Source organism: Calidris pugnax, unplaced genomic scaffold (genome assembly GCF_001431845.1).
Source record: "Calidris pugnax isolate Ruff unplaced genomic scaffold, ASM143184v1 scaffold44, whole genome shotgun sequence".
NCBI lineage: Eukaryota > Metazoa > Chordata > Aves > Charadriiformes > Scolopacidae > Calidris > Calidris pugnax.
The window spans coordinates 15,885,817-15,910,795 of NW_015094506.1; the positions used below are offsets into that span (position 1 = coordinate 15,885,817).

The 24,979-nt window shown below is 37.2% G+C and overlaps 1 protein-coding gene across 1 annotated transcript in view; it reads right to left on the minus strand.

Annotated features, from left to right (window-relative positions):
* Positions 1-336: 336 nt before the first annotated feature.
* Positions 337-24,979, minus strand: part of ACSS3 (acyl-CoA synthetase short-chain family member 3) — a 92,259-nt gene continuing 67,616 nt past the window's right edge. Inside the window, exons 10-16 of the mRNA XM_014963222.1 lie at positions 20,710-20,805; positions 18,130-18,193; positions 7,185-7,266; positions 6,081-6,203; positions 1,584-1,683; positions 1,321-1,496; positions 337-1,006 (exon numbers count right to left, since the gene is read on the minus strand). Coding sequence (XP_014818708.1) covers positions 941-1,006; positions 1,321-1,496; positions 1,584-1,683; positions 6,081-6,203; positions 7,185-7,266; positions 18,130-18,193; positions 20,710-20,805 — 707 coding nt within the window. The 3' untranslated portion in view covers positions 337-940. The remainder of the gene's footprint in view (positions 1,007-1,320; positions 1,497-1,583; positions 1,684-6,080; positions 6,204-7,184; positions 7,267-18,129; positions 18,194-20,709; positions 20,806-24,979) is intronic.

The window sequence follows — 24,979 nt, forward strand, 5'->3', positions numbered from 1 at the left end:
TGGAAAGCATTGCTGAGTTTGAGCAATTTCTCTGCTTTTCAACTTTTCTGTGAATGCGTATTTTTAAAAAAAGGATTTTTACATTTATTATTCAATTAAAAACCTGCAGCTTGAAAAGTAATGCATGTAGAAAGTGTATCCTCCATCCCCTGGCTTGCTGAGAATCCTGGAAGTATTTTGAAATGGCCTTTAAAGTCAAGAATGGGCTGCCCAGAATCTGTATTTGCTAAAATTCTTGGTTATGTATATCTCAGTGAGCCCAAAAGGCCTAATTATGTCAGCAAAAGCACATTCTGTTTATTCTTATCATAAGTGATACAAACCACAACAACAGAATTATCAGAAAATGCAAAGTGTAAATACCTGCCTTTATTTAAAATACACAGGTTTTATTCAGTATTGCTATGGGCAAATCTTGAAAAAAACTTAGTGGAATCAAGAAAACAAATTTTAAAATTTATAAAAATTTAAAAGACCAAGACTTATAATTCACAAGTGAGGACAATTATGCCTGCAAGAATGCTCACATTAGAATTCCTTTTTATTGCTGTCCTCAGTTCATGACTTAACGTTTTGTAAACAGTTTTTCCTCCAAACTCGGATTGGTGGTCACATTATACAATAATGTACTGAAATGTAGGGTTACATGACATCATATAAAATAGATAATCCAGTGGCTCCTTCCCTTTAAGGCTATAGAAATGTATGAATTCTACTTGCAAGTCTTAGTAACCTTAATATCCGTCATATAATAACAATGTGCAGAGAGTTGAGTATGCTTCATTGGCTTTGACAATATGGTAAAGAACACGGTAACATTTCTAAAGTAAAAAAACTGAGTCCCAAATTATTACTAGGTTTAAAATGTGGTATTTCCTAGCAGAAAGTGTCTTGGTATATTTCAGTAACTGACGTGTTTGTTACCAACACGTTATCCCATTTACTTTTTCTTTAGCACTTCTTCAATGTGTTTAAACACACTAGCATCTTCAATGGTCGGTGTTATCTGAAAAGGAAGAACATACAGAGGCATGTGATAGTAGATTGCTGTCCTTCAACAGTACAACGGAATTTTATTCAGAAAATCTTCTATATCTAGCCTTCAAAAGCAATCAAGTAAAACGTATCTGGAAAGCTCTAGAACATGAAATGCTTTTGGGTAAGCTACAGTAGACATAAAATACAGCGTACTACCTGAAGTCATGGACCAGTTGCAGCAGGGTCTAGAGATTCGAAACCAAGGTTTCTAGAGATTCGAAACCATGCATCTTTGGATGTGCATGTGTGCCTAATTCATTAAAACATACACCTCCAGCTTACCTTATAGGGCTTCCCACTGACAAGCGCAGAAAGAGCTGAACGTGGTATCTTTCCAGAGCGTGTTTTTGGTAGCTGTTTCACAAACACCCCCTTCTGGAAAGCTGCTACTGGACCAATGTTAGTTCTAACCCGCTCAACAATCTCTTCCAAAATCTTCTCCTCTTCTGTCTTTATACCTAGTGAAGAAGTTCATGAAGAAGTATCCTTTATCCTTTCTGGGACCTTTGCGAGTCTCAGTAACACCAATAGCCGCGAGCTCTCACCTTCTCTCAGTACACACAGCGCAAACGGAACGTGCCCTTTCAAAGGGTCCTCCTGCCCCACAACAGCGCAGTCTGCCACAGCGTGATGGAAGAGAACACACTGAGGGACAGAAAACAAAACAGAACTGAATTAATAACCTAACATTTCAGTGAAAATATTCCATATGCATGGATATAAAAAATAGACTTATTTCTTACATTTTGACAGCAAAAACTATTTAGTCAGAACACCTCAGTGTTCCAATAACACATGTTGCATATGCACTTGTGTATCCTTTCACACACTTAGTTGTAGTTTTTGAAGAAACATAAGAAATAAAAACTATGGCAGCACAATATACAAATATAGAACAAAGCAAAGTGATTTCCCTACAGCTTTGGGAGACTATCACATCTCTGGTTTTGTTAATGAGATCTTTGCCAGAAAAAATAACATTAGTCTAACATTATGAATAACATGGAGTTAAGTGTGTGGAGTAAGGACCAAAACCATACAAGCCCTTCTGCTACAGGTCTACAGTCATGTTGGTTTATTCTCTGTGGCTCCTATCTTTTTCATTCTTTGCTGCACAAAGGCATAGTTTCAATCAAAGCCAAATAGAAGCCCAACCTCAGCTTGCAGCCAGCCCAGTTTAGTTCACTCTCTCGAAAACATTAGGTCTCAACCTCCTCAGACAAAAAAGGGAACTAAATCAGACCCCCCTCCTCCCTAGTACACATTTACACAATTATACAAGTGATGAACAGTAGAACTAGCATCATCTCAAACTCTCTTTTAGGAAAAAAAGTGAGAGATTCTTTTTTCTTTCCAACTATCTAGTTGAGGTTCTCACTTCCTGGGAAGTCACCAAAATGTCTCATACATATTGAGAAGTGTATCATTTAGTTTGGGAAAAAGCTGGACTTAAGATATCGGTAGTTGTGAATCCTCTTCCAAAGCAACTGGCTCTTTTCATGTAGTTGTCAGTGTCCCTTGGGGAATCTTGCTGCAACAGAGCTTTCAACATGTCCTCAGTACTCAGCCACAAAGAGGACCTAATGTGACTGTACACAACGGCCACACAGAGGTGACATAATGTGACTGTGTATATTAAATTATTTGTGCATACAAGGACTATATGCTTGCCAATAACAGATAGTCACATACTGTGTTGTCAAAATCAAAGGCAGTGTGATGAGTGGAAGGAAGACTAACTAAAAGTAGCTTTAAGAATAAAGGCTTTTTTTTCAAGTAGGAACATCACATTTGCATTGGCTACTCACACAACACCATAAGCATGAGGAATAAGACAGAAAAGGTACAGAGAAGACAGGAAAAAATCTGAAGGAAGGAAAAGCTGAATTACTGCTGTTCCAATTCACAAAAGGGAGGCTCTTGTGTGACCTGGTTGTGAAACCGACGGTGGAAGGAACAATTCAAAGGGTCTCCCATAACCCACTATAAATGCAGATTTCACCATCATTAATATTTGTAGTCAAACCAGGAAGGAGAAACTGGCTCCCTCTGCCATGGTCACTACACCACACATCAAGTAGTTTTTAGCAAAATCCGCACAAAGTGTTTCTTGCATACTTTGTTTGACAGAAGCTACCCTCACGTCACAAACTATGATCCCAGAAATGTCTCATGCTACAAAAAAAGCACGTGGGAAATGCTTAGCTTAATATTAGAAGCATGCTCTATCAAAATGCAAAAGCATGACCACTTACCCACACTTTTTCAAACTGTAGATTTTTCACACTAATGAAACAGGATGTGCACCAGCCGTATCTGCAACAGCAAGTGCAACAGCCTGGAAGTTTGTTCTGGTTGGCTCATCCCAGAACTAGATGGGCAGAGAACCTGCTGCAAAAACACTTAAGCTAAATATGCACAAGCACATTTGAATTCAGATGCAGTCTGCTTTGTCCAGAAGACACTATATCTGGACTGACAAATCATACAGGAATGGATTTTACGCAACTCCAAATCTCCAAGGTATTTCAATGCATCACATACACCTATGAGCTTCTGTCACGTCTAGTCCAGAGCCTCAATAATGCATTCCATTTCCTGCCATAAATACCCACTTTTTTTCTCCTCTGACTTCTTGACCCTGACCGCAGCAACTTGATTGCCACAGGGGAAAAAAAAAAAAAAAAAAAAAAAAAGAAAGTGCAATGAATTCTGGAAAAGTAAGGTCTACAACCAGAGGAACTGTGCTTTCCACAAAAGCATAGGAAGAAGGTCTGCAGTAAACTGACACTACCATCAATATCATAATTACCTATCAGGCATCAACAGGACACCTACGGTGGAGATTTAAGTGTTGCCAGCTTGTTTCGTAATAGCTTGTTTCTGCCATTCAGTCTGTCACTTGTTCATAAAAGTCTTATGTTGAGCTCGAATACTGCAGTCACTGTAATATTTTTCTTCACTAATCCACCCAAAATCCTATCAACATGCCTTTGACTTTAGGACAGCTAATTTCAAATGACTGAAAGTGTAAATACCAATTTAAAAATGATCAAACTTTGTAAAACATGAACAACAAAATTCGCACTAGACATTTTAAAATTGTTTAAAAGTAAAAAAAAAAATAAAAAATCTCCAGAAAGTGAAATGGCATTCCTGGAATGATCACTGGGCACAAGGATGGACATGTAATGCAGCAGATGGAAACTCCACCATCAGGAAAGGGATTTCTCATGCTAAATTCCTTGATTTCAAGTCTGTTGCCTCAGATAGACAAGATTTGATTTAGGCTTTTTCAGAAAGAGTCAAGGCAAGCAGGGCCACCACAGATGTACAGACAAAGAAGATGGATGCATCAACACAGGCGGAGGTTACTAAAATGGCTAACGTTCACTGATTGGCAAGGTGAACACAAACACCTACTGCACTGCAGAGTGCCAATGAGACTAATTGTTTGGAACATAATGAAGCTGAAATTCTTCATCAAAGCACTAAGGAAAAACTTGTTAAGCTTGTAATGCATCTGTAATGTAAATGCAGGTAATATACTTGCTCAACAAGGTGACTGTCACTTAATTAGATGGCGATTCAATGAATCTCTAATTCTGTATTTACTGATCTTACTGAAGAGCTAATTGTGGCCTTGTTAATGCTTTCCCATTAACTAGCAATTTGCTGTGCATGCATTAACAACACTCTTGGTTTTTTTTAGCTTTGTTCAAAAGGTGAATAGAAAAACTTCTAGAATTTTGAAGTGCTGAAACATTTTTTGTTTCTAGGGGAAAGACCTAACTAGCAGGGAGAAAAACAGAGACACTGAGCTCAGGAGGACAGATACAAAGGTAAAACAGCCGAGGAGGCGATTCAGTTCATCATTTGTTAAACGAGCTTCAGATTCAGCCTGAAGCGAAGAAACAATGCGCAGCTCAGCCCTTGAGCAGTAGAGCAGCAAGGGCTGGGGATGAGAGTCCCTGCTGCGCTTTGGTAAAGCAACACAAAAAGCTGACTTCAAAAGGAACGAAGTTCAAGCAGAATGAGAGACACCTTTATGGCTTCATCGGCCCACGTCAGGGCAGCGACTGGCTGACCGATCCTCGAGGGATTGGCCATGTTTATCTGAATTTGTTCACTTCTGTGTAGTCAGAATTTCTTCTGTTCTCCTTCAAGTTTTCTAGCCTTTAAAAAAAAGTTGTCACTAGACTAGTAGACATTATAGAGCAAAAAATGCCTAACAGATTAGTTTGTGATTCAGTGAACAGTTAAATTCAGAGTTCCTAAAAGTGTATTTTTCCCTTGTACATGCCCAGCACACCTTTTCCTATACTCCCTGAATAAGCAATTGATATGTCATCAGGGAAATTTGTAACTGGCAATCAATCACAGCGGTTCCAGAGAGGTGACTGAACAATGATAAGAAATTCAGATACTATTATGAACTGCTCTATTTGCAACTTTTTGAGTTGCATGGGTATTATATTAATGACTTTCAATTTAACAGCAGGGGTTTTTTTAGAGAAATGTTCATTGTTCATTTAGCACCGCTCATACAATAAGAGACAAAACAGCTCTCAAGAAATTGTGAAGGAAACTGTTCAAATCAAGAAAAAGCACTGAATGTGAGCCTACAAGACCTAAAAACTGTATTTTAGGAATAAGACAAGTTTCTACTCCTAAGAAGCTAGTGAAACTACTTGGCACACTGACCCTACATTATCTTAATGGATTCCCAAATAAATATGTTATCAAGAGCTTATAGGAATGCTTCCCGTGGTACCATAATACCCCTTATCTCAACATCCATAAAACATGCCTGTTTTATTAATCTCATGGTACAAACTGCTTATTGTTGACTAAATTTATTATGGTCCTAGAAAGCACCTTAATAGGAAGGACCTGAAACAATGAATTTTTTTTGTTAAAAGTACCACTGCAAATGCAATCAAAAAAAAGCAGAAAGAAAATGAGAGATTTTGTGAGATTTTCAGTCTCAGCTTTCTTTATTCATTTTTCATTCTTCTATTTTACTGTCAGGCAATGCTCACCTCTTCAATCGCACCTGCTGAAATTCTGTGCCCAGCAACATTGATCACATCATCAGCTCGAGACAGGACATATAAGTAGCCATCTTCATCCATATAACCTGCATCCATAGTGTCATAATATCCCTAGAAACAACACAACCAAAAATAAACTCAGAAATAGTACTAAGAACATCCATCCATTTCCCATGAAATCAACAAACAAAACTCATTGTATCAAATGAAATACATTTTTGGTGCTTGAGAAATTTAATGCTCTAATATTTTTCACGATGCTTATGTCATGATATTCTGTGTAGCTCCCTTAGCAGAAAAGGTTTTGTAGTCTTTGTTAAGACAGAAGACAATACATAAGCCTGGATTTTTCCCCCCTCTCTGCTTTCTTTGACTGCTGACAGCTTGTAGAAGGATGTTGCCTGAATCTACAAAAGGAGAATGGAATTGTTACAACATGATGACAGTTGTCAAATTACCCCTAAAGATATTCCCATTTGCTGGATCCAAATGTACATCATCACCATTGTGATGCAAGTGCACACAGAAAATAATTCGCCTGATCAATTCACTCATTTGCTTTTATTGAACCAAACCTTCCATTTTTGATATTCACATAGGACCAATCTATCTATTTCTATAAAGAAAGGAAGAAGCCAGTCCTTGGGTAATTCATCCGACAAGGAAACATAAATAATTCAGTAAGGAGCCTCCAATGTATTTGCATGCACAGCGGGCAATGCATATATATTTTGGACTCAGAATGCCTGCGTGTCAACAGCAGTAGTATATTTGAAGCTATGCTAGTCTAAGGTTGAGAAGCTTATATCTTTTATTAGATCAAATGAAACAAACCAAATGTTATGTTCAGGAGCTTGAGGTTTACTTCAACTGTTTCAGATCTTAAAAAAAAAAAAGCACAACCATGCCCAAAAGCTTAGTGTGTGTGAAGAAAGTTTTACCTTGTAATGTTTTCAATTCTGTAATGCATATATTGAAGATCTCCCATTAAAATAATATGTGATAATTTCGTATGTTATACAGTTTAATTCTACCATCATTAAGTTCTGCAGGATAATGAAAATTGTATATAATTCATTTTGTAATTCTTACTGGAAATTTTTGAAAATATAACTTCTGGAATGTTTCCTGATTTTCCCAGAGGCCTGAGAATGCTCCAGGAGGCAAAGGCAACCTTAAATTAAAAAGAGCAGAGTGAGGTAATTAGAAATACAGTAGTGAGTTCAACTCGTGCTTTCAAATCATACTTTATATTCAGATAATTATCACTGGCTATGCAATCAGAAACTAGCTCTGTTTAATAATATGCTGATAACAGATCAAAAAGACTATATATTTACTGTACTATATATGCATATATCTCTGAACTGTCCCCAGACCATACCTTTTATATTAACATAAGCATCTCTGTTGTTCAGTAAAATAAAGGTTGGTCTAGTAAACACTATATACTGTACCATAAATATAGTATTTTCTTTGAAAGTATACTGATAAAAGTCACTTTTAGAACTTTCTAAAATAACTGGACTTTTTCTCTTTTCTTTTTTAAGAAGTGAAGTTTTTGAATTGCTTTATTAGTTGAGATTTCAATGCATACTACAGAGCCATTCTTCAGACAAGGATGCTGGCACAACAAAATATGGGATATTTCACATACATATCTGCTGGAAGAAGAGAAGCTACAGAAGTCTCAGGTAACAAAGAAGTGGGTTTTTTTTCCTTCAAAGCTGTGATAGGGTTAAAGACAGCTCACTTGAACTGTGCAAGAGATCCATATTCAGACATATCAACACAAGTTTTATGAGGCTTAACCCTAGTAACAGAGAGAGAAAATGCAAGCAAGCATATTTATACAGGTAAAATCATAAATGCTTCATACAGATTTTACTAGCATATGCCTGAATTCCTAACCAGCAAATTTTTAGCCAGAGGTATTTTGTTTTCAACTCCGATAGTGTTCCTATGACACCAAAAGGCAACATCTCTAGCAGTGAAACACCCCTCTGTAGCGTAGCAACACTGAAACCATTATAAGTCTCCTACAATGTTCAGGTCTCAAGAACAGGCACTTCACGCGCAGTTACATGCCTATTTCTAACATTACATTTACAAAAATAAGTATCTTTTATGTATATACACATTATATTTTTAACCTAATTATGGTATAAATAGTACAAGCTACATTGAAAAGGCTTCATCATCTAATAATGATTCAAATCCATGATTTTTCACAATCCCTTTTTTTTTTCAGATTAATTGAGCTCAATTACCATAAAGAATATACTGCTATAAATATTGCTACTTTCTCTTGAGTGTTCTGGCTCAACACATCCTATAAATCACATTCCCTGGAAGTATAGTTAAGTTAAGAAATGCCAAGACACTTCCTAAGGAGTCACCCAGGCTTCAGGAGGGCAGGTTGGCTTCTGCCCATCTGGAGGGAATTCTGGAAGCCTATTTTAAGCCTTCAAGCTTAGTAAGCATCCTTGTGATATACAGACATGACCTATAGAGTATTTGCCTTGAAAAAAAAAACAGATTAGAAAAACAATATATTGATCCTGGTGCTTGTGTATGTATGAGTTTCAAAGAAAAATCTCTTGTTTAGATTCAAGAAAAACCACGAGAGAACGGTAGTTACTATGGTTGTTGCCTGGTTGCTAATAGCATAGCAATTCATAACAGCCTCAGTCATTGCAAATTTTGCACTTTAAATTTATTTAACAGTCTGAAACACCCTTGTGATGAGAGAAAAAAGAAAATCCGTATTGATAAAGTCCTTAATAATTTCTCCACAATGCTATTCAGTACTTTGCAGTAATTCCAGCAATCTTATTGCTGAAATCAGAAAAACATTTTCCTTTCTGTAACCATAACTGTTGAGCAATCTAAACACAGAAGTATGCAACATATCACCAAAAACACAATCCCCGTTCCCACCATTTGGATGGGGGGGCTAGGTGTTTTTTTTTGTTTCTTTGTTTTTTCTTGTGGTTGTTTGTTTTTGTTTTCTTTAAAGCAAATTGCAATGATAAGTACGTACATAGTGCATATTTTGTGACTCTATGGAAATCACACTGTTAAACTGCTGGCTACTGCAGGTATCTCTGTAGCACAAAGCGTAGCACAATACAGACAGAATATGAAAATGTGCCTCCATTGTGCCTCCACGGCTTTCTGTAAAAGATCACCAGCAGTTAGGACTCCATTCAATCTACTAAGCAAAAACTGAATGCTGTCTCCCATGTGTCCATCTTTCAGGAAAAAACATTCCAGAGCAGTAGGCACATACAATTCTTCCATGATAGTCATAATTATGGATCATATTTCTGTGAAAGCGCCAGAAGTGAGAAAATCAGATGGTCAGAAAATAACAGCAACCTGAAAACCAACATCTCTTCCTTTCCTCAACCCCTCCATAAAAAGTAGCATTTTTACATGTTGGGTTTGGGTCTGTTCTCCCTAGGAAACATAACACACACCTACAAAAGTTCATTTAAAAACTGTTGCCTCTTTGTCCAAACACTGAGTTGCACTCAAAGCATTTTGGGGTTATTTTTAAGAGGATATATTGACCCAAAAAAAGCCAGCTATGCATGCGGTAAGAATGACTGCCCTAGACAGGCCCTGCTTTCCTGTCACAAGCGACAGAAGCACAGAAGACCAAGACAGAAGGAGGTAGGTTCCTTCTTCATCATTTCTACAATATACAAAGAAGTTGCTTTGCTTGGTTTCCCTTTGGGAGGTATTTACTGTATTTCCCCAGCTATCTGTTAACTTGTCTCTCATCCTGCACACCAAGCCACAAACCAGCCAATGTCGAGCCTTTGCCCCTGCTATCAGTTTAAAGACAAGTCCTCCCTTACGATGTTCACGCTTGAATTTTTCATATGATCATAATTTTGGCAGCATCTTCTCTATCATCATTGCCTCTTCCTTCTGGAGAGGACAGTCAAGAGCTTTAACAAATACAAATTCAAGACAAGCACACCAGCTTCTTCTAAAACACAAATGTGTTACCAGCTATAATATAGCTATTACATTACCAAAAATATAATCCCTGCTCCCACCATTTGGATGGAGGGGCTGGGGCTTTTTTCATCAGGCTAACTACAGTCATCTCATCCCATATATATAACTAGCAATGAATAGGCACAGTTTCAAACCCAAGTCGAGGTTCAAGCCAAAAACCTACACTGACCTGAATCAAAGCACCTGAACTTGAGAAAAGTATCTAAAAACGAGATATATAAGTCTGACTTTTGATCTCACTCAGGACAATTTTTAAGCAGTACAGCAACAGCAATACAAATGATGCTATTCTCCATTTACTCCAGTGAAATTAAGGTGACAATTGCACAACTACAGGAATACAGATCCAGGCTCATTTCTCATTTCAAGGTTGAATAAATTTAGAACAGCATTGGGAAAACTAGGTAAACTGTTTAAATTAATGATGTAAATTATATGGGTTCATTTTACAAAGATCCACTCTGGTTACGCTTTACAAAGATAAGAAGGCAATTTCATTATGAAGTGGAGAAACTAAGACAGATTAGGTGAGCTTGGCAGCATCACAGAAAAGCTCTGAACTGCTTTCACAGTAACTGTTTTCTCCTAGAGAATTTTAAATGACAATCACTCTCTGGCTTTTAAGCATTGTTTTATAGTTTCATACATTTTTCATACAATGGTGGCTGACCTTACACAGAACAGCCCACCTTTAGCTTCGCCCAAGAAAATCTGACTGTGTCACATCCTTTCAGGACACCACTCATCAAAATGATGTAAGATTCCCTGTTGATGGAACAAAGCAATTATAGGCACAGCACTCAAAATATAATTTACAGAGAAAAGCAGATTTCTGAAAGTACATATGAAAGTCAAAAAACTATTAGAGATGCCACCTTGAAGAGTTTCAGAAAATACATCCTTTTATTTTATGGTAGACAATGGTACTCACAGGCTGTTCATTACAGCCAGTCAAAGCAAGTATAAGCCATTGTTAAATGAGTTTGGGCTTGTGAATGGAGCTAAATCATCTTGACTGGCAGATATATTATTACTCAGCATTTATGTAGTGCTGTGCATAAACATAACTCTTAAAATTTTTGATTGCACATTTGAAAGCCATCTGGAATCTAGAAGGTTTTTCAGATATGAGGAACAATAGCACTGAAAAAAGGGTGGAGAAAGGGGCAAGAGAAGAGAGAGCATCTCGAACATTCACGAGTCTTTATGAAATACTCCTTTAATTAGCTGAAAGAGGTCACAAAAGTAGTTGGTTTCAGTGTGGATTTTGCAGGAAAAAACCAAACCCAAACACTATAGATTAGTGGGGAAGAGAGAAAGCATCAAAAACTAGTGAAAGTGCCTGGAAAAGGTTAAAAGTACAGAAAGTTCAAATGCTACTCACATGTACTGACTCAGAGATTTGTTAGAAAACCTGTCTTTGGCCCAACTGCTCCCACATTGAAAATCCTACTCATTGTTTCACATGCAAAGGTTTTTAATCAACTTGACAAAGTTGATAAAAAAAACACGTGGGCGGCTGGCAAGGAGAGAAATCTTTTACACAGATTCATCATGATCATCTAATCTGACCTCCCCTATAACACAGCTTAAAGGATGTCATCTACTACATCATGTCTCCAGCCTGTAACTTTTGGCTAAATGACAGTGTATCTTTAAGATAGATATCTGAGTTTGACTGAGAAGTGTCTAAGAAAACCACCACGTTCCCAAGAATTTGCTCCAATGGTTTAATGCTTTCACTGTTAAACTGATGTGGTTTACTTCTCATCTGAATAGATCTATCTTCAGCTTCCAATCTCTTTATGCTAGATTAAACAGCAGTCTCTCAGAGAGGTCTTTCTCCTGTGGGTATTTCCTGACCTTGATAAAGGCATCACTTAACTGATCTTGCATAAACTACATACCACAAGTTAAACCAGAAATTTCTTTAAGCCAAGCTTCCCAGTACTTGTATCTTCTTCAACACCCAGCCAGCTTCTCAACAGCCTTTTGAAATAGAGACATAAAAACTGAACATAATGCATTAGTAGTTTTACTAACATCATATCCACAGATAATAGCTTCTTTTCAGTTTCCCTACTGAATAACAAGGGATCATATTGCCTGCTTAGTTACACTAGCAGCTAGCTACATTTCATTCAAAAATCTAAGTGTATTCACAGGTTTATCCACTGTAACATAAAAAGCTCCTTTGAAGGTCACTGCTTTCTAGGGTACAGTCCTTCATCTTATAAAACTAGAAAATTTTCACTGATCCTAGGTGTATGACCTTCACTTACAAGAACGTATTGCAAGTCGTCTGTGCTGGATGACACAGTTTCTTTACATGCTTCTACAAGCAGCACTTTTCTCAATCCAGCCATCTTCCTTGAGGGCAGCCACTCAGACAGGTCTGCAACATGTACTCTGCTGGGTTGCCTCTAATTTTCTGCTTTCTTATGCAATTTTTTTATTTGTTTATTTTATATTTTTAAAAGTAATAAGAAAACATTAAAAAATCACTTACAAAACGATAAAGCACACCATTAAAATGACAAAAAATAAAAGCAATTCAAGCGATGGAGATACAGCTCCTCTTCCAACCCTCTAGAACAATCACATATGAGAAAGACCGTTCTTAGAGTGTCTAAGTAATTGAATTTTTACATTCATAGAAGGAAGTTTCAAAATATTGAGTATTGGCTCTTATCATTGGATCTAATTTAATGATAAAAGAACATATTCATTTAGAAGCACAGACCAGCAGTAGCGTCACACACTTACAAAACGAGAAAAATTGGCAACATTCATTACTGAGACACTTGTAACAGTAAGATCTTCAACAGCTATTTTGGCATCTCAGGTAGCTTCTATCTGTCTTTCTTCTGAACTAAGGCCATGTATCCTTCTCTTGGCTCCAGACAGAGCTTTCACTACCTAAAACGACTGCCACCGCCTCCTGGCCTCCTTTTCTCCCTGGGAAGGGGAGGAGCACAAACGAGCCCTTGTGACCTCTCTCAAGTGCATAGCCCAAGTTAGAATACCCATATATTGACCTGTCAAGTCGTACAAGATTTTTTTGTATTTTCTCTAATGGGACATTGAGGTACTACAGTGTGCTACCAAAGATTACATCTTTTTCTTTCTTTTTTCTTCTCTTTAAGCTCTTTTGGTTAGTGTTTCTATTGTGCACCTTAATGATTACATTCCTGACTTCAGATTGCTTCAGACTTCCACACAGATCCTGATTTTTTTTTTTTTAATGCATTCTAAGAAACAGTAAATGAGTAGGCTTTTTATTGAACATCTATTTGGTCCCTAAATAATGTATAAAGACTGAACACAGTAGCACAAATAGCGAAACTGTGAATGGATTGCTTACTTCCAAACAACACCTCTTCCACTAAAGGATATCAACTTTGTGGTATTTGCTTCAAAAGTCCCGTCACATTTCTATTCAGCTAACTTTAAAATTATAGAAAGCTGTAAATTTATCATGACCTTTTTTTTATAAAATCTAATTAGTAAAAATTATTCTTCAATACTTCACACTCTCACAGCACTGTACATGAAGTTCTGAATTAGTTTACTCTATATAGTGGGGTGGATCATCATTTGAATCATTTTAACTATTGATAGAACATTATAATTTTCCTTCCTCTTCCTCCACTAATCCCAAATTCATGAAAAATCCCCACAACATTAATGGTCTGCAGAGCCTCTCACATAGTCACTACTCTTAAATGCAATTTAACCAATGCAATCAAAGCATTTCAGAATCGCTGTACGATGTAATTACATTGTCTCACCTCTTTCTGAACATAGAACTGAAATATTTATGTGTTTCAGTGCAGTGGAGATCAGTAAAACAAATTTGTAAATACTTACCCCATAAACCTTCATTATTATGGCACAAAATTAACTAAACAAACACTAGAAGAAGCGTAACTAGAATCCAGCGGGAAATTTACTGGCAGGCATTACTCTCTGGATAGAATAAGTGCAAGGCAAATGTAGTCCTCTTGCTGTTGTGGGTAACTATAAAGAATAATGCTTGCTAATGAGACAGGCCTGGCAACTGCTTCATAAAATATACGTAATTGGTTTGTGAGCTTTATAATGTACAAGAGCAAAACTGAGTTTCCCACTGCTCTGGAATTTAAATTTGATTTCTCTTCACTAACTTTCTTTATGAGAACAGACAGCTTAGAAAATTCTCATGGTTAATCATGATTACAGATACACACATACATTTTTTCAAGTGTGTATTAATTACAGGCAAGTCAGACCAACGCTGGCAGAAGGATGTCAGTAAATCAGATTGGTCTTGCTAATAGAAATGGGAGTCATTGCTGCTACCATTTTCACTTCATAATAAATCTTCAGAATCTTATGTCCAAAGATTCTAGCTCAAAAAAATAAAAAAGTGAATTTAGAAAAAATTCATACAAGCCCATCCTCATGAGCTGCAGTCATCTTAATTTTCCCTTGCCCTTTCATCATAAATGTTGTGACACTGCTTTTCATTGCTTTATCCTGAAAGACTTGTGAAGTCAAAAACATTGCTGTATTGTCCAAGTAAATTAGTCTGTATGAGAGTTCCTGTCAGCAAAAAATCTTTCCAAAGGGCATTAATGATCGCTACATGGGAAAAAAACAGGTATCAGTTGTCAGATGAGAAAAGAAAAGAACATACTTGGTGCAGGAAGATGGAGTGATTAGATGTAAGAATTACCCTTCTAAAGTATTTTGAATCCTGCAGGATAAAATTAAAGTTTAAAATTGTATTGTAAGAATAGATATTTTAAATACTATACTTATGAGCACTCCGGGCCTCAAGCAGCCCCCAACACTCTTTACCAGGAGTTAGACTGGGATAAAAATTACCAAGAGCAGCAGCACACTACTTTTGCGCAGCTGGCCACACGCTGCTTACAATACCACTGACCTCTCCACGAAATGCTGAAGAATATTTCTCAACTCATGTATGCTGCAGATAAAGCAAACACCTGTGTCTTTTTCTAAAATGGTACACCATATTTTCCTGCTGAGCATATGACAGAGTAATTGTCAAAACTATCCTGATTCTCCCATTTTCTTCTAGCTGCATGGAGACATGTCCCTGGGCTGACAAATACTGCTAGTAACAAGGATCATCCCCACTATTTTCAAGGGTTTTCTACATGTAGAATTCTGCTGAAGAGAGGAAAGGCTTCTTTGCAGGAGTGCTTTATGAAAACTAGCCCTAATCAAAACATGAAAGAAGTTTTACAGCTAAATAACTGCTTAGCTGAAAGAAGCAGAAGATAGAAAATATCATACCTTAACCTAACTGCCACAGATTTTTATGATCAAAAAACAAGCAAGCACTGCAGCAAATTGTCACTTACCAGAATGGAACAAAATGGAACAAAAATGTTAAGACACTGTGACCATAATATCTTAAAAACAACTTCTGTGAACAGTCTAAGGATTCAAATGCTGCAAGTGTTAAAAAATTCACAATTGGCCTCCTAAAGCTCATCAATATCTTTGTCTTTTATTCTTGGGGTTTTTTTGGGGGTTGGTTGTGGGTTTTTTTGTTAAGCTACAGAATGAGTTTTAAGAGATCCTATTGCCTCAATAGATTGAGTCAGAAAAAAGGTTGGAAGAGAAAGGTAGTTAACATACTTCAGAACTGGTTTAATATTGATTATGTTAATGATCCAATGTAATTTCTTCCTCCCATACTCTCCTCCTTATTTCAGATTATATATTACAATAAATAGGGACATGATAAAATAATAGCATCCCTGCACCATTACTCTTTCTTAGGTGATCTAACGCAAAAAAAAACAAACCAGAACATAACAAACCCCCCCCTTTTTTCCTTATCAATTTATTTGACTGCAGTAGAAGTCATGCTGGGCAAGATAAAACAAAACAAAACAAACAACAACAACAAAAATCAATATATAAACACATTTGTAATTCCTTGAGATAAATGCCTAAATGTGTGGCCACATTAGGGAAGATAAATTCTGGCATTAAGAGTTTGACCATAACTTCAAACAGGATCTTCTAATATAGCAATATCCACTCCTGACAGGCACTTAAAGATAGTAATGACTCAGAAACGTATGCACGTGTTTACCAATATTACCTTTTTAGTAGATATAATTTGCCTTGTTTGGCAGAGCTGCTAAGGATGGATTCATTCCACTTTGCTTTTGGTAGGTAATGTTAAGCACCTACCCCAAGGTAGCTGTGTCACCCCTGCAGTCACTGAAAAGACGTGAGCACATCTGCAAGGCGATTTATTCCATCCTAGCCAACATCCTAAGACAGCTAGGATCAATTTTCTCACAAAATACCTTTCTCTCTCTCCATTGATTACAAGCCAATGTTTTATTATGGCATCTGGCACTACGGAGGTGAGAGCTTTGAAAGATGGCCCCCGGTCTCACCTGGATTACTGATACTGTAAACCACAGTCTGGAGCAATTTTAATTATTCATACTCAGCAACGGAATGAATTCACACTCTTACATGTATCACAGGAAAACTACATCTAAATCTGAGTCTGCTGATTCAGGGGAGATCGTGTGTACGCTTTAACACATGCCTCTGGGTGCTGGCGGCTTCACCCAAGATGCTGAAAATTAGGCAGGTTATAGACCTGATCCTGAAAAAACACATCTGTGTCACACAGTACACTAACTTCATGTGATACTATCTTAATCTCCACAGCGGTCTAGTCACATTAGATCAGTGGTACAGCTGAGCAAAAAAACCTCCACAGCTTGGCAAGCCGGACTCCCAAGCCAGCACTATGCAGCCAGCCAGCCCACCTCTGTCCCAATGCTTCAGCTGATAGAATTTCAGTTCACTGAAGGTTAATGCTAATCCACTCATCTAAGCAAGCAGTGAAGACTCTGAGTTACCACAGCTCTCCTAAATTTTACCACAAAAGAAGTGGATGAATGCATTTCTTTGGGGACTTGTATTTGCTGGCAGTTAGGAAGTGTTCAGAACCGAAGTATTTTCTGTGACTGAAAACAAGAGAAGACTACAGATAATGTGTTAATCACAAAGTAGGTGTCTGAGGAAAATGCCATTTACATAAAAGCCTGCGAAAACATCCAGAATACAGAGCTGGCATCTATTCTGGTGGGAACAGTAGGCAAGCGAGCTTTAGAGAAGTACGGAAAGGTTCTGGCAACAGTGAGATGGCAGAAGGCAAGATAAAGGTAATTGATCTTCACAGCGTTATCTAAACAGAGGCTCCTTGATCTAAGAAAAGTTGCAAAGAAAAGTGTACTTTCAAAAAGAATATTGAAGCTTAGGGAACTCATTTGACAGCAGTCTGGTAAATGGTACTAAAATCACTTACATAATGCATAGCAGGGTCTTTTTTCTTTCTTTTTCTGTTTTTGTTTGTTTGTTTGTTTGTTTTTCCTGGACTCTTTTCCTGTATGTATTTATGTATTTTCTCCAAGTACTACCAACACTGAACACAGTTTCATGCAAAGCACACTCAGATACACCTTCCTGTTTTTACAGAGATCAGAAAACACATATTGTCCCTCTAGGAATGTGCATGAGTTGGGATTAGGAGATAGTGAAAGAGGAGGCAGCATCACATCAGTAAACCAAAGCACATCAATCTGCTGCTGTACTCTTTCACTAAACCGAAAGATAAAACAGTTAAGAGAATGATTCAGTATCTTGCTCATACATCCCAACAGGAAGGCGTAATCCTGTGTAGACAGGCCGATAATTAAGGAAATGGTAAACTTTGTTGTATTTCCAAGAAATAACCCGGCAATCCACACTCATTCACTGCCACAATTTCATCTGCAATTTTTCAGCACTAACAGACTTTAAAAGTTCTGGAGTTTGGTATCAATATTAGAGACAGTCATGCTTTTCAATCCTCACTACTTCAATTATTGCTTTTTATATATATATATAAACTTTAGACAAAAGACAATCAACGCATTTAGGAAGCTTCTGTTAACTGTAAAATACTTAGTTTGCTTACTTTACCACAATATTTCCTAAAGTCCTCGCCTTCACTGGTTCCTTATTTTCATCCAGAATCATCACTGCAAAAAAGTAACATAGAAAGAGAACTCCTGTCAAGTCGTGTATTTTAAGGTGGAGGACAGTCTCTTTCTTCATGGATATAATCTTACGTCACACTTCAGAATGGCAATACACAAAGCAACAAAAGGAACTAAGTAATTTGGGAGCCCCAAACTGGATAATCTCATGACCTTATTAACATTCATCCCTAAGTACAAAAATTCTTAAATAATACTTGTGCTTTGGGAGCAGATACAGCTCAAAGTCAAAAAAGGAGAAATATAGAACTGAATATTAAAAGACACCTTCATACGGGAAAATCTAAACTTCCTAATAGGAAAGGACCCTTCAGGTATATGACAAACACAAGAAAAAGTGTGCAGCTAACATGAGTAAGAAATAACTAAGATCACTGGAGGCTAACCCAGTTAATGTGAGAAATATTATTAGAAGTAAATAAGTGTGTCTGGTTTTCAAATGCTCTCAGGAGACCCACAAAGATGCTCCCCAGCTGACAAGGCTTATTCTAGTCTAGCAAAAGGGTTAAAGTAACTAGTGAACTACCCAAAGCTGCACAGGAGGGTAATGCTCAAGTACAGCCAAGAGTCCAGACATCCCAACAGAAACCTTTTCCCTGGATGGCACTGGCCCATCACCTTCAGTGAAAGCTCCGTATCCTGGAACTGAGGTTTCTGAGGAAAAACACCTAAAACAGCATCTTTCATGCAGTCATCTGGGAAATCTACTGCAACCCCCCATTCCATCTGAAGGTGTGGGCAAAAGGAAGGAATGTCAGATAACAACCTGGCTTGTGATAAATGGAATTAAACAAAGTGAAATGAGTAAAGCATGAAAAAAAAGTTTTGACAGACTGGGCTGACAAAGATTTAAAAAACATGCTTCTTGAAGCCTACCCAAGAAAAGAGAGCACCATTCAGCTGGACCTAAATTAGTACAAATAATCTTACATTCTGTATTAAGAAGTCCCAGAAGAAATGGGGAAAAAAAGATGACAGACTTCTGACTAAAACCCTCCTAAGACTCTTATGAGTAATATCATATCCTATCTGTCGAAAGAATGCCAACTTCCGTAGTTTACTACTTCTGGCTGAAGCCTCTCCTTCAAAGAGCATGGTAATTTTAAAGTAACTGAAGAGTTTGCTGAAAGCAACGGCTCAGCACCTAGATAGAAGGAAGTCCACAAGGCCAGTTTTATAAATTGGTGACTTAGAATGAGTAACTGGGATAGGAAATCAAAAGGATGAATGGAAACACAGGAGACGCTTATGAAAAACAGCAAGCATGGCATAAGTAAAACCCATGTATAATCAGTAAACACTTTTTTTTTTTTTCCTTATATATTTTTAGATGGTGTAATAACGTGTAAGAAAACAGTATGGTTAGATTTGGAGAATTTAGGCTCAGAACACCATGAAAAAGACCCACTCACATGTAGCTTTTAAAGCTTTCTCTCCAATTTTTTCCTATTTTTATTATGCTGAAGTAAAATCTAATCAGCTCATTGTAACTATTTTATCAAGGCAGCAATTCTAGCATTCATTCTCCTCCTAGCAAGCAGTGTATTTCAATGAACAAAAATTCTGGGAAGGGGGATATATTTTCACTCCTGAATTACTGAAGGACTGACTTAAGTCTTCAAAATGTGAGACTTGCTTCAGTTTGAAAACAACGCAATGAAATTACCTGGAAAGAGTTCAAGTAGATCAAAGGGAAAGCACAATATAATGTTTTATTTAAGGCAGAGTTAGAAATGAATATGGTATCTTGAATCACTTTTAAATGCAATTTGTGCCACTGCACTTTGATATCATAGCTAAATACTGGTTTTACTCTTTGTATTCTAAAAAAACAGCAAAGAAATCAGTTTATTGTAGCAATACTGTGACAGGAACGAATTTGGCTGTGTTTAAAAAATGTAGATTTCATAACTTTCTATTTATACCACAGCACAAATACAACATAACTTTAGCAATACCCAAACCCATTAACAGTTGCACGTGTAATCTAAAAATACAGAATCTAGCTTCTAAATGGCATAAGAATCTCTTCTAATTAATATAGTAACAGCAGCAAAACAACATCAAAACAGAAGTGGGTGACAGCAAAACAGCGCACCCTCTGCATGCAAATATCTTCAAGACAATGAGTGCTCATCCTTTTAATGTTGGTCCATAGCCTACCATTTCTCCCAGCTGGAAATAAGAAGTGAAGATAAAGCCTTAAAGCACAGTATTTGGTTCATACCTTTATTATATGAAAGGGCTAGCACATACTTCTACATTGCATGTAGCAAAGATAGGAGTAGTGGATCAATTTTCTGGAACATAACTCTGAATTTCTTATTCACAATAACATTCCACAACACAGAAAAAACAGCTTCCTGTTATAGGAAGGAGGAAAATGTGTTAATAAGACTGTAATTTGCTTTTCCTATGAGGTATATGAAAATTAAAGAGCACTTACTCAGGACCATAAGCAATATCCTTTTCTAGAAGCATGTTTAGCAAAGTCTTACCATTGTATCCTGGCACTGGTTTTCCTGCCTGTCCTGGTGGAGGTGTTGTAGAGTTCCCCAAACCAATACAGGAAGCAGTAATTGCAGAACCAGATTCTGTAAAGAGAACCCAAATATCATCAGTTAAGATCCTTTTTAGTGTCATTAAGTATTTATTGATTCTAAATTTTGCTTCTAGCTCAGCACATAATAATATAATAAAATAAAATAATAATTCCAGATAAGCAATGGAAAATTTAGAATTCGGAACATTTATGTATTATCAAATGAATGTAAGTTCACTACAGAAATCTGCATTCTTCAAAATGGAACTTTTTCCATTTCATAGAAGACAGGGAGAAGTAAGCACTTTCTGCATTACACCTATAGTTTATTCTGCTATGGGTATAAGGTTACATCGTGCCATTAAGAAACTGCCTATAGCAAAGCCGTGACAAAAATAGAGAGTAGGGCAGACGTACTTCAAGGTTTATTTCACATGGCAATATCCTTGGGGAGAATGAATTCCAGGAAAATAAATAAATAAATAACTAGAAATCAAACCATTCTTGATTATCTTATCCCTGTGAAGCAATATCAAGGTTTCTGTTGTTCTGTTTTGGTGGTACATATTCAAGGTTTGGACAGTGAATAAATGCCAAATCTTCTCCATGATAGTATGGGTCACAAAGATCAGAGAGGTAGTGCCTAACAAAATTTTCTGCAAATAATGAAGTCAGGAATACCTCTTTTATAATCCTGGATATCTCAATAGTATTTATTGATGAAAACTACTTCAGGTAGCAAAAAGTCTCAATAAGAAACAGGTTAGAAAAGTCAGACTTAAATTTTCAGTGTTACCAAAATAAACTCAAAAGCAGCAATCTGAGGAATGGGAATCAAACTGCTGCAAGATTTTGTGATCATAATCCATATTTTTTCTCCTCCTCCACCTACAAACATTAAAGTTTTACTAACCACAACATTTTAGAGTGGGTTTCTTTGGGAGATGGGGGGGACAGGGGATGGCAACAGTAGAGATGTGAGAAGACAAATGTCTCTTGGTTTTTTGAAACTTAGGAAGATATTCTAATTGTCAACAGATAAATTGAATGCTGACACCGTGTGCCTTTGCTCCCTGCATGGAGCCCACAGAAGGCAAATCTGGAATCCCCGCTGAAGTGCCAACATGAAATAACTTGTTCGGAGCTTCCAAATGAGACAGCATGAATATCCCCTGTAACGCCTGTGCCTTCCAAATTATCTCCAGAGTTAGGCAGCTAGAAATTCCTCCCTCCACACTTACCTCTTTTACTTAAGAAAGCTCAATTTCACGTAATATTTTTATACTACAAAAGTTGTTATTATAGAAGAGGAATAAAAACCATCAAGTCATACAACAGAGAGTTTAAGTTTGAAAAAAGACCAGTTGCTCCTCTCTCTTTCCCTCTAAGAAAAAAAATCATAGAAATTACTTTTAAATGCTGCTGTAACTCTGAGCCACAGAAAACAAAGTGTAGGTGGTTTTAAATATTAGCAGGAACAGAGTATGAGACTATTACTTTAAAATAGATGGGTTTATCATTCTGGAGGTCCCAAGTCTCAGGTCACGTAGCTTGGAATTTGTAGTCCAAACCACCCCCAAGTGTCAGCACAACAAAGTAGGGTTGTCTTCAGCTCTATATTCATATGTCATCAGTAAGGTCAAAACTATTTTCAGTTCTCTTGCATTAAAAAATTACAGTTGTTTTAGCTGTGATTTTCTCAGCTTCTATAGTATTCCTCTGCCACTTCAGAAGTTGTTACACGACCACTCAAGTGCTAAAAGAAGCAAGAACAAGAACAAAAATATTGAAGCTTATGGTGGTTTTACGTTAGATGTTAGTAAGTAGCAGAAAATAAACATTAACATAGCATAGGCAAGCTAAGGCATAACTCCAGCTGGGAGACAAGGAATGAGAAGTATCAGCCCTTGGTGCTAATAAAGACAGGCTAAAAAGTTTGCATAGCTTTTTTCCCATCTTTCCCTGTTTCTTCTTCTATATAATACACGTCCCCCTCACAATCGTGCAACCTGATGTTTTCTTCTAAAAAGCAGAACACCTAACCTACTGGTTGTATCACACTGGTGATATAATATCGAAATGACCTAATGACCTCATCCGTGATCACACTGAAAGGTGCAGGCAGAGAAACTCAATTTATTCAACAGTTTTGGGGGCTTCGTTTTCTCCACAGTATCTATACGGAAAGCTTTTTTCCTCTTTTCCTCAGAACAGATTGAAAAACAGTATTTTTCTTAGAGAGGAGTTATTGGAAAAGACAGTGGATGGGACAGTTTCTTTTTTGACTGCATTAGGAGGAAAAGAAGTCATAGCACAGAGTACATCTTGCTTTACAAATTGCATGGCAAGGACTAAAAACCACACTGTAATAGATCGGGTGAGAAAGGTATTCTCCTGTCACCCACACAGAGTAACTGGGCTTGCTGCTGAGAGGTAGGGAACACACAGCATCACTGTTAACCTGATATACCAGTAAGATTTTCATGAACTGGGAACTGACAAACATTTCTAATCAAAGGGAGAGGGAGAATCTGAAATTTCTGAAAATAAGTCTGGATTTGCTTGCCTCTGATAGACTGCTAATTAAAACAATATAAACTAGAAGGGAAACTTCATTGTACTAATTTGTCTGTATTTGTTCCAGTTTTTTGGACAACAGTGAACAAGACTGTATGAAAGTCTACTTATTCTAAACAAGAATTACAAGTTCTAAAACTTTGTGAATAGGTCTTTATAATTGCTGCTATTTCTTCTATTGTCTTCTCTGTTACCCATGGATACATCATTATCATATTTACCCAATGCTCTAATCTCTAAGCTGTACATTCAGTTCCCCTGGGTCAATAAGACTGTTTATATACATGAAAAAAATTGGGGGTTTGGTGCTTGGACCAGATATTAATTCGGAGAGGGAATCCCAAAAGCATCTGCTCTTTGTGTTAGGTTAACAGTTCCTGAATGCTAAAGATTCCCTTACAATGTAGAAGCACAAAGAGGTACCATCAAAGGACGCCATGAATCTTTGTGCTGTACATTTCTTGGGAAATCACTGCACATCTTCCAAGACAGATGCTGGATTGAAATATCAATTTCCCAAACCTATCAGAAAACAGCAACCCATTTCTAGGACAGCACTTTTATCACAAAATGAAACAGTATGGCTTGGAAATGGAATTCAGTTACAAATCCAGCTGAAAAGAAATCGTCACAGTTCAGAAAAATAAGTATTGATGAGAAATTTTCCTTACCAATGACGTGTAACACAGGAAGTGTGTGGCCCTTTTATATATTTCCAATAAAGAAAGCTGCTTAAGAATCTTTGTTTTCAACTAACATTGGTCTCTTTACAATTCAAGTCAGGACCTACAAGCAGGTTACAAGACGCTTGTCAAATGGACATTGTATTCCACCTACCCCTTACATCAGGTTTGAATGTATGAACAGAAACCTCTTTCCTGACACACACTTGTTTATAGTTGCAGATTCTCTGAAATTAATGCACAGCATCTAGACAGATTCCCAATGCTGCAGTTACTTGCATATTTGTAATGCAAGGAACAGAACAGTGGATCTGTCTTCCAGGCAGTCCCTTCTGCAAACCATCAGGCGCTAACCATCCACTCACTGCACTAGCAAGTTAACTCTCCCTCCAGCCATGGAAGGGTTGTCAGGGACAACTGGATCATAAAAACAATTTCCTTTTTGCACAACACCTTATAATACCACAATGAAACAGCTATTAGGAAGAGCAATGTTTTACACTGGAAGAGCAATGTTTCACAACTAGTCTGCTAACTACATTCAACATCTGCTCCGAGTTATATGGAATGAATATATATACCTCTGAGAACAGTTAAAAGTGCTTCACTGAGACTTGGAACAGAGAGTTAGTGAGAGATCATCTTAAAATCATAGCTGTTAAAGTGTCCCAAGTCCCTCCTTACTTTTTTACTGTCACAATAAGGGCTGATGTAAAAAAATAGCCCTAGAAATTCAAAGATGCGACCTTCTTTGTTTTGTCCCACTCTACATGTCAGCGAAAGTTATTATTTTAAAGCTACTTCAAAATTATTGAGCTATATTGGAAGTTTATGAATAGTCCCATACAGGCATTTTTGTTGCGCTTGCGTGTTTGAAAGCAATTCTGACGTTAGAGAAGGTGCTGCTGACAGAGAAGCAAAACGTGTGATCTCTTACGAGTAGCAAAGGGAGTCAGTAAAAGTACA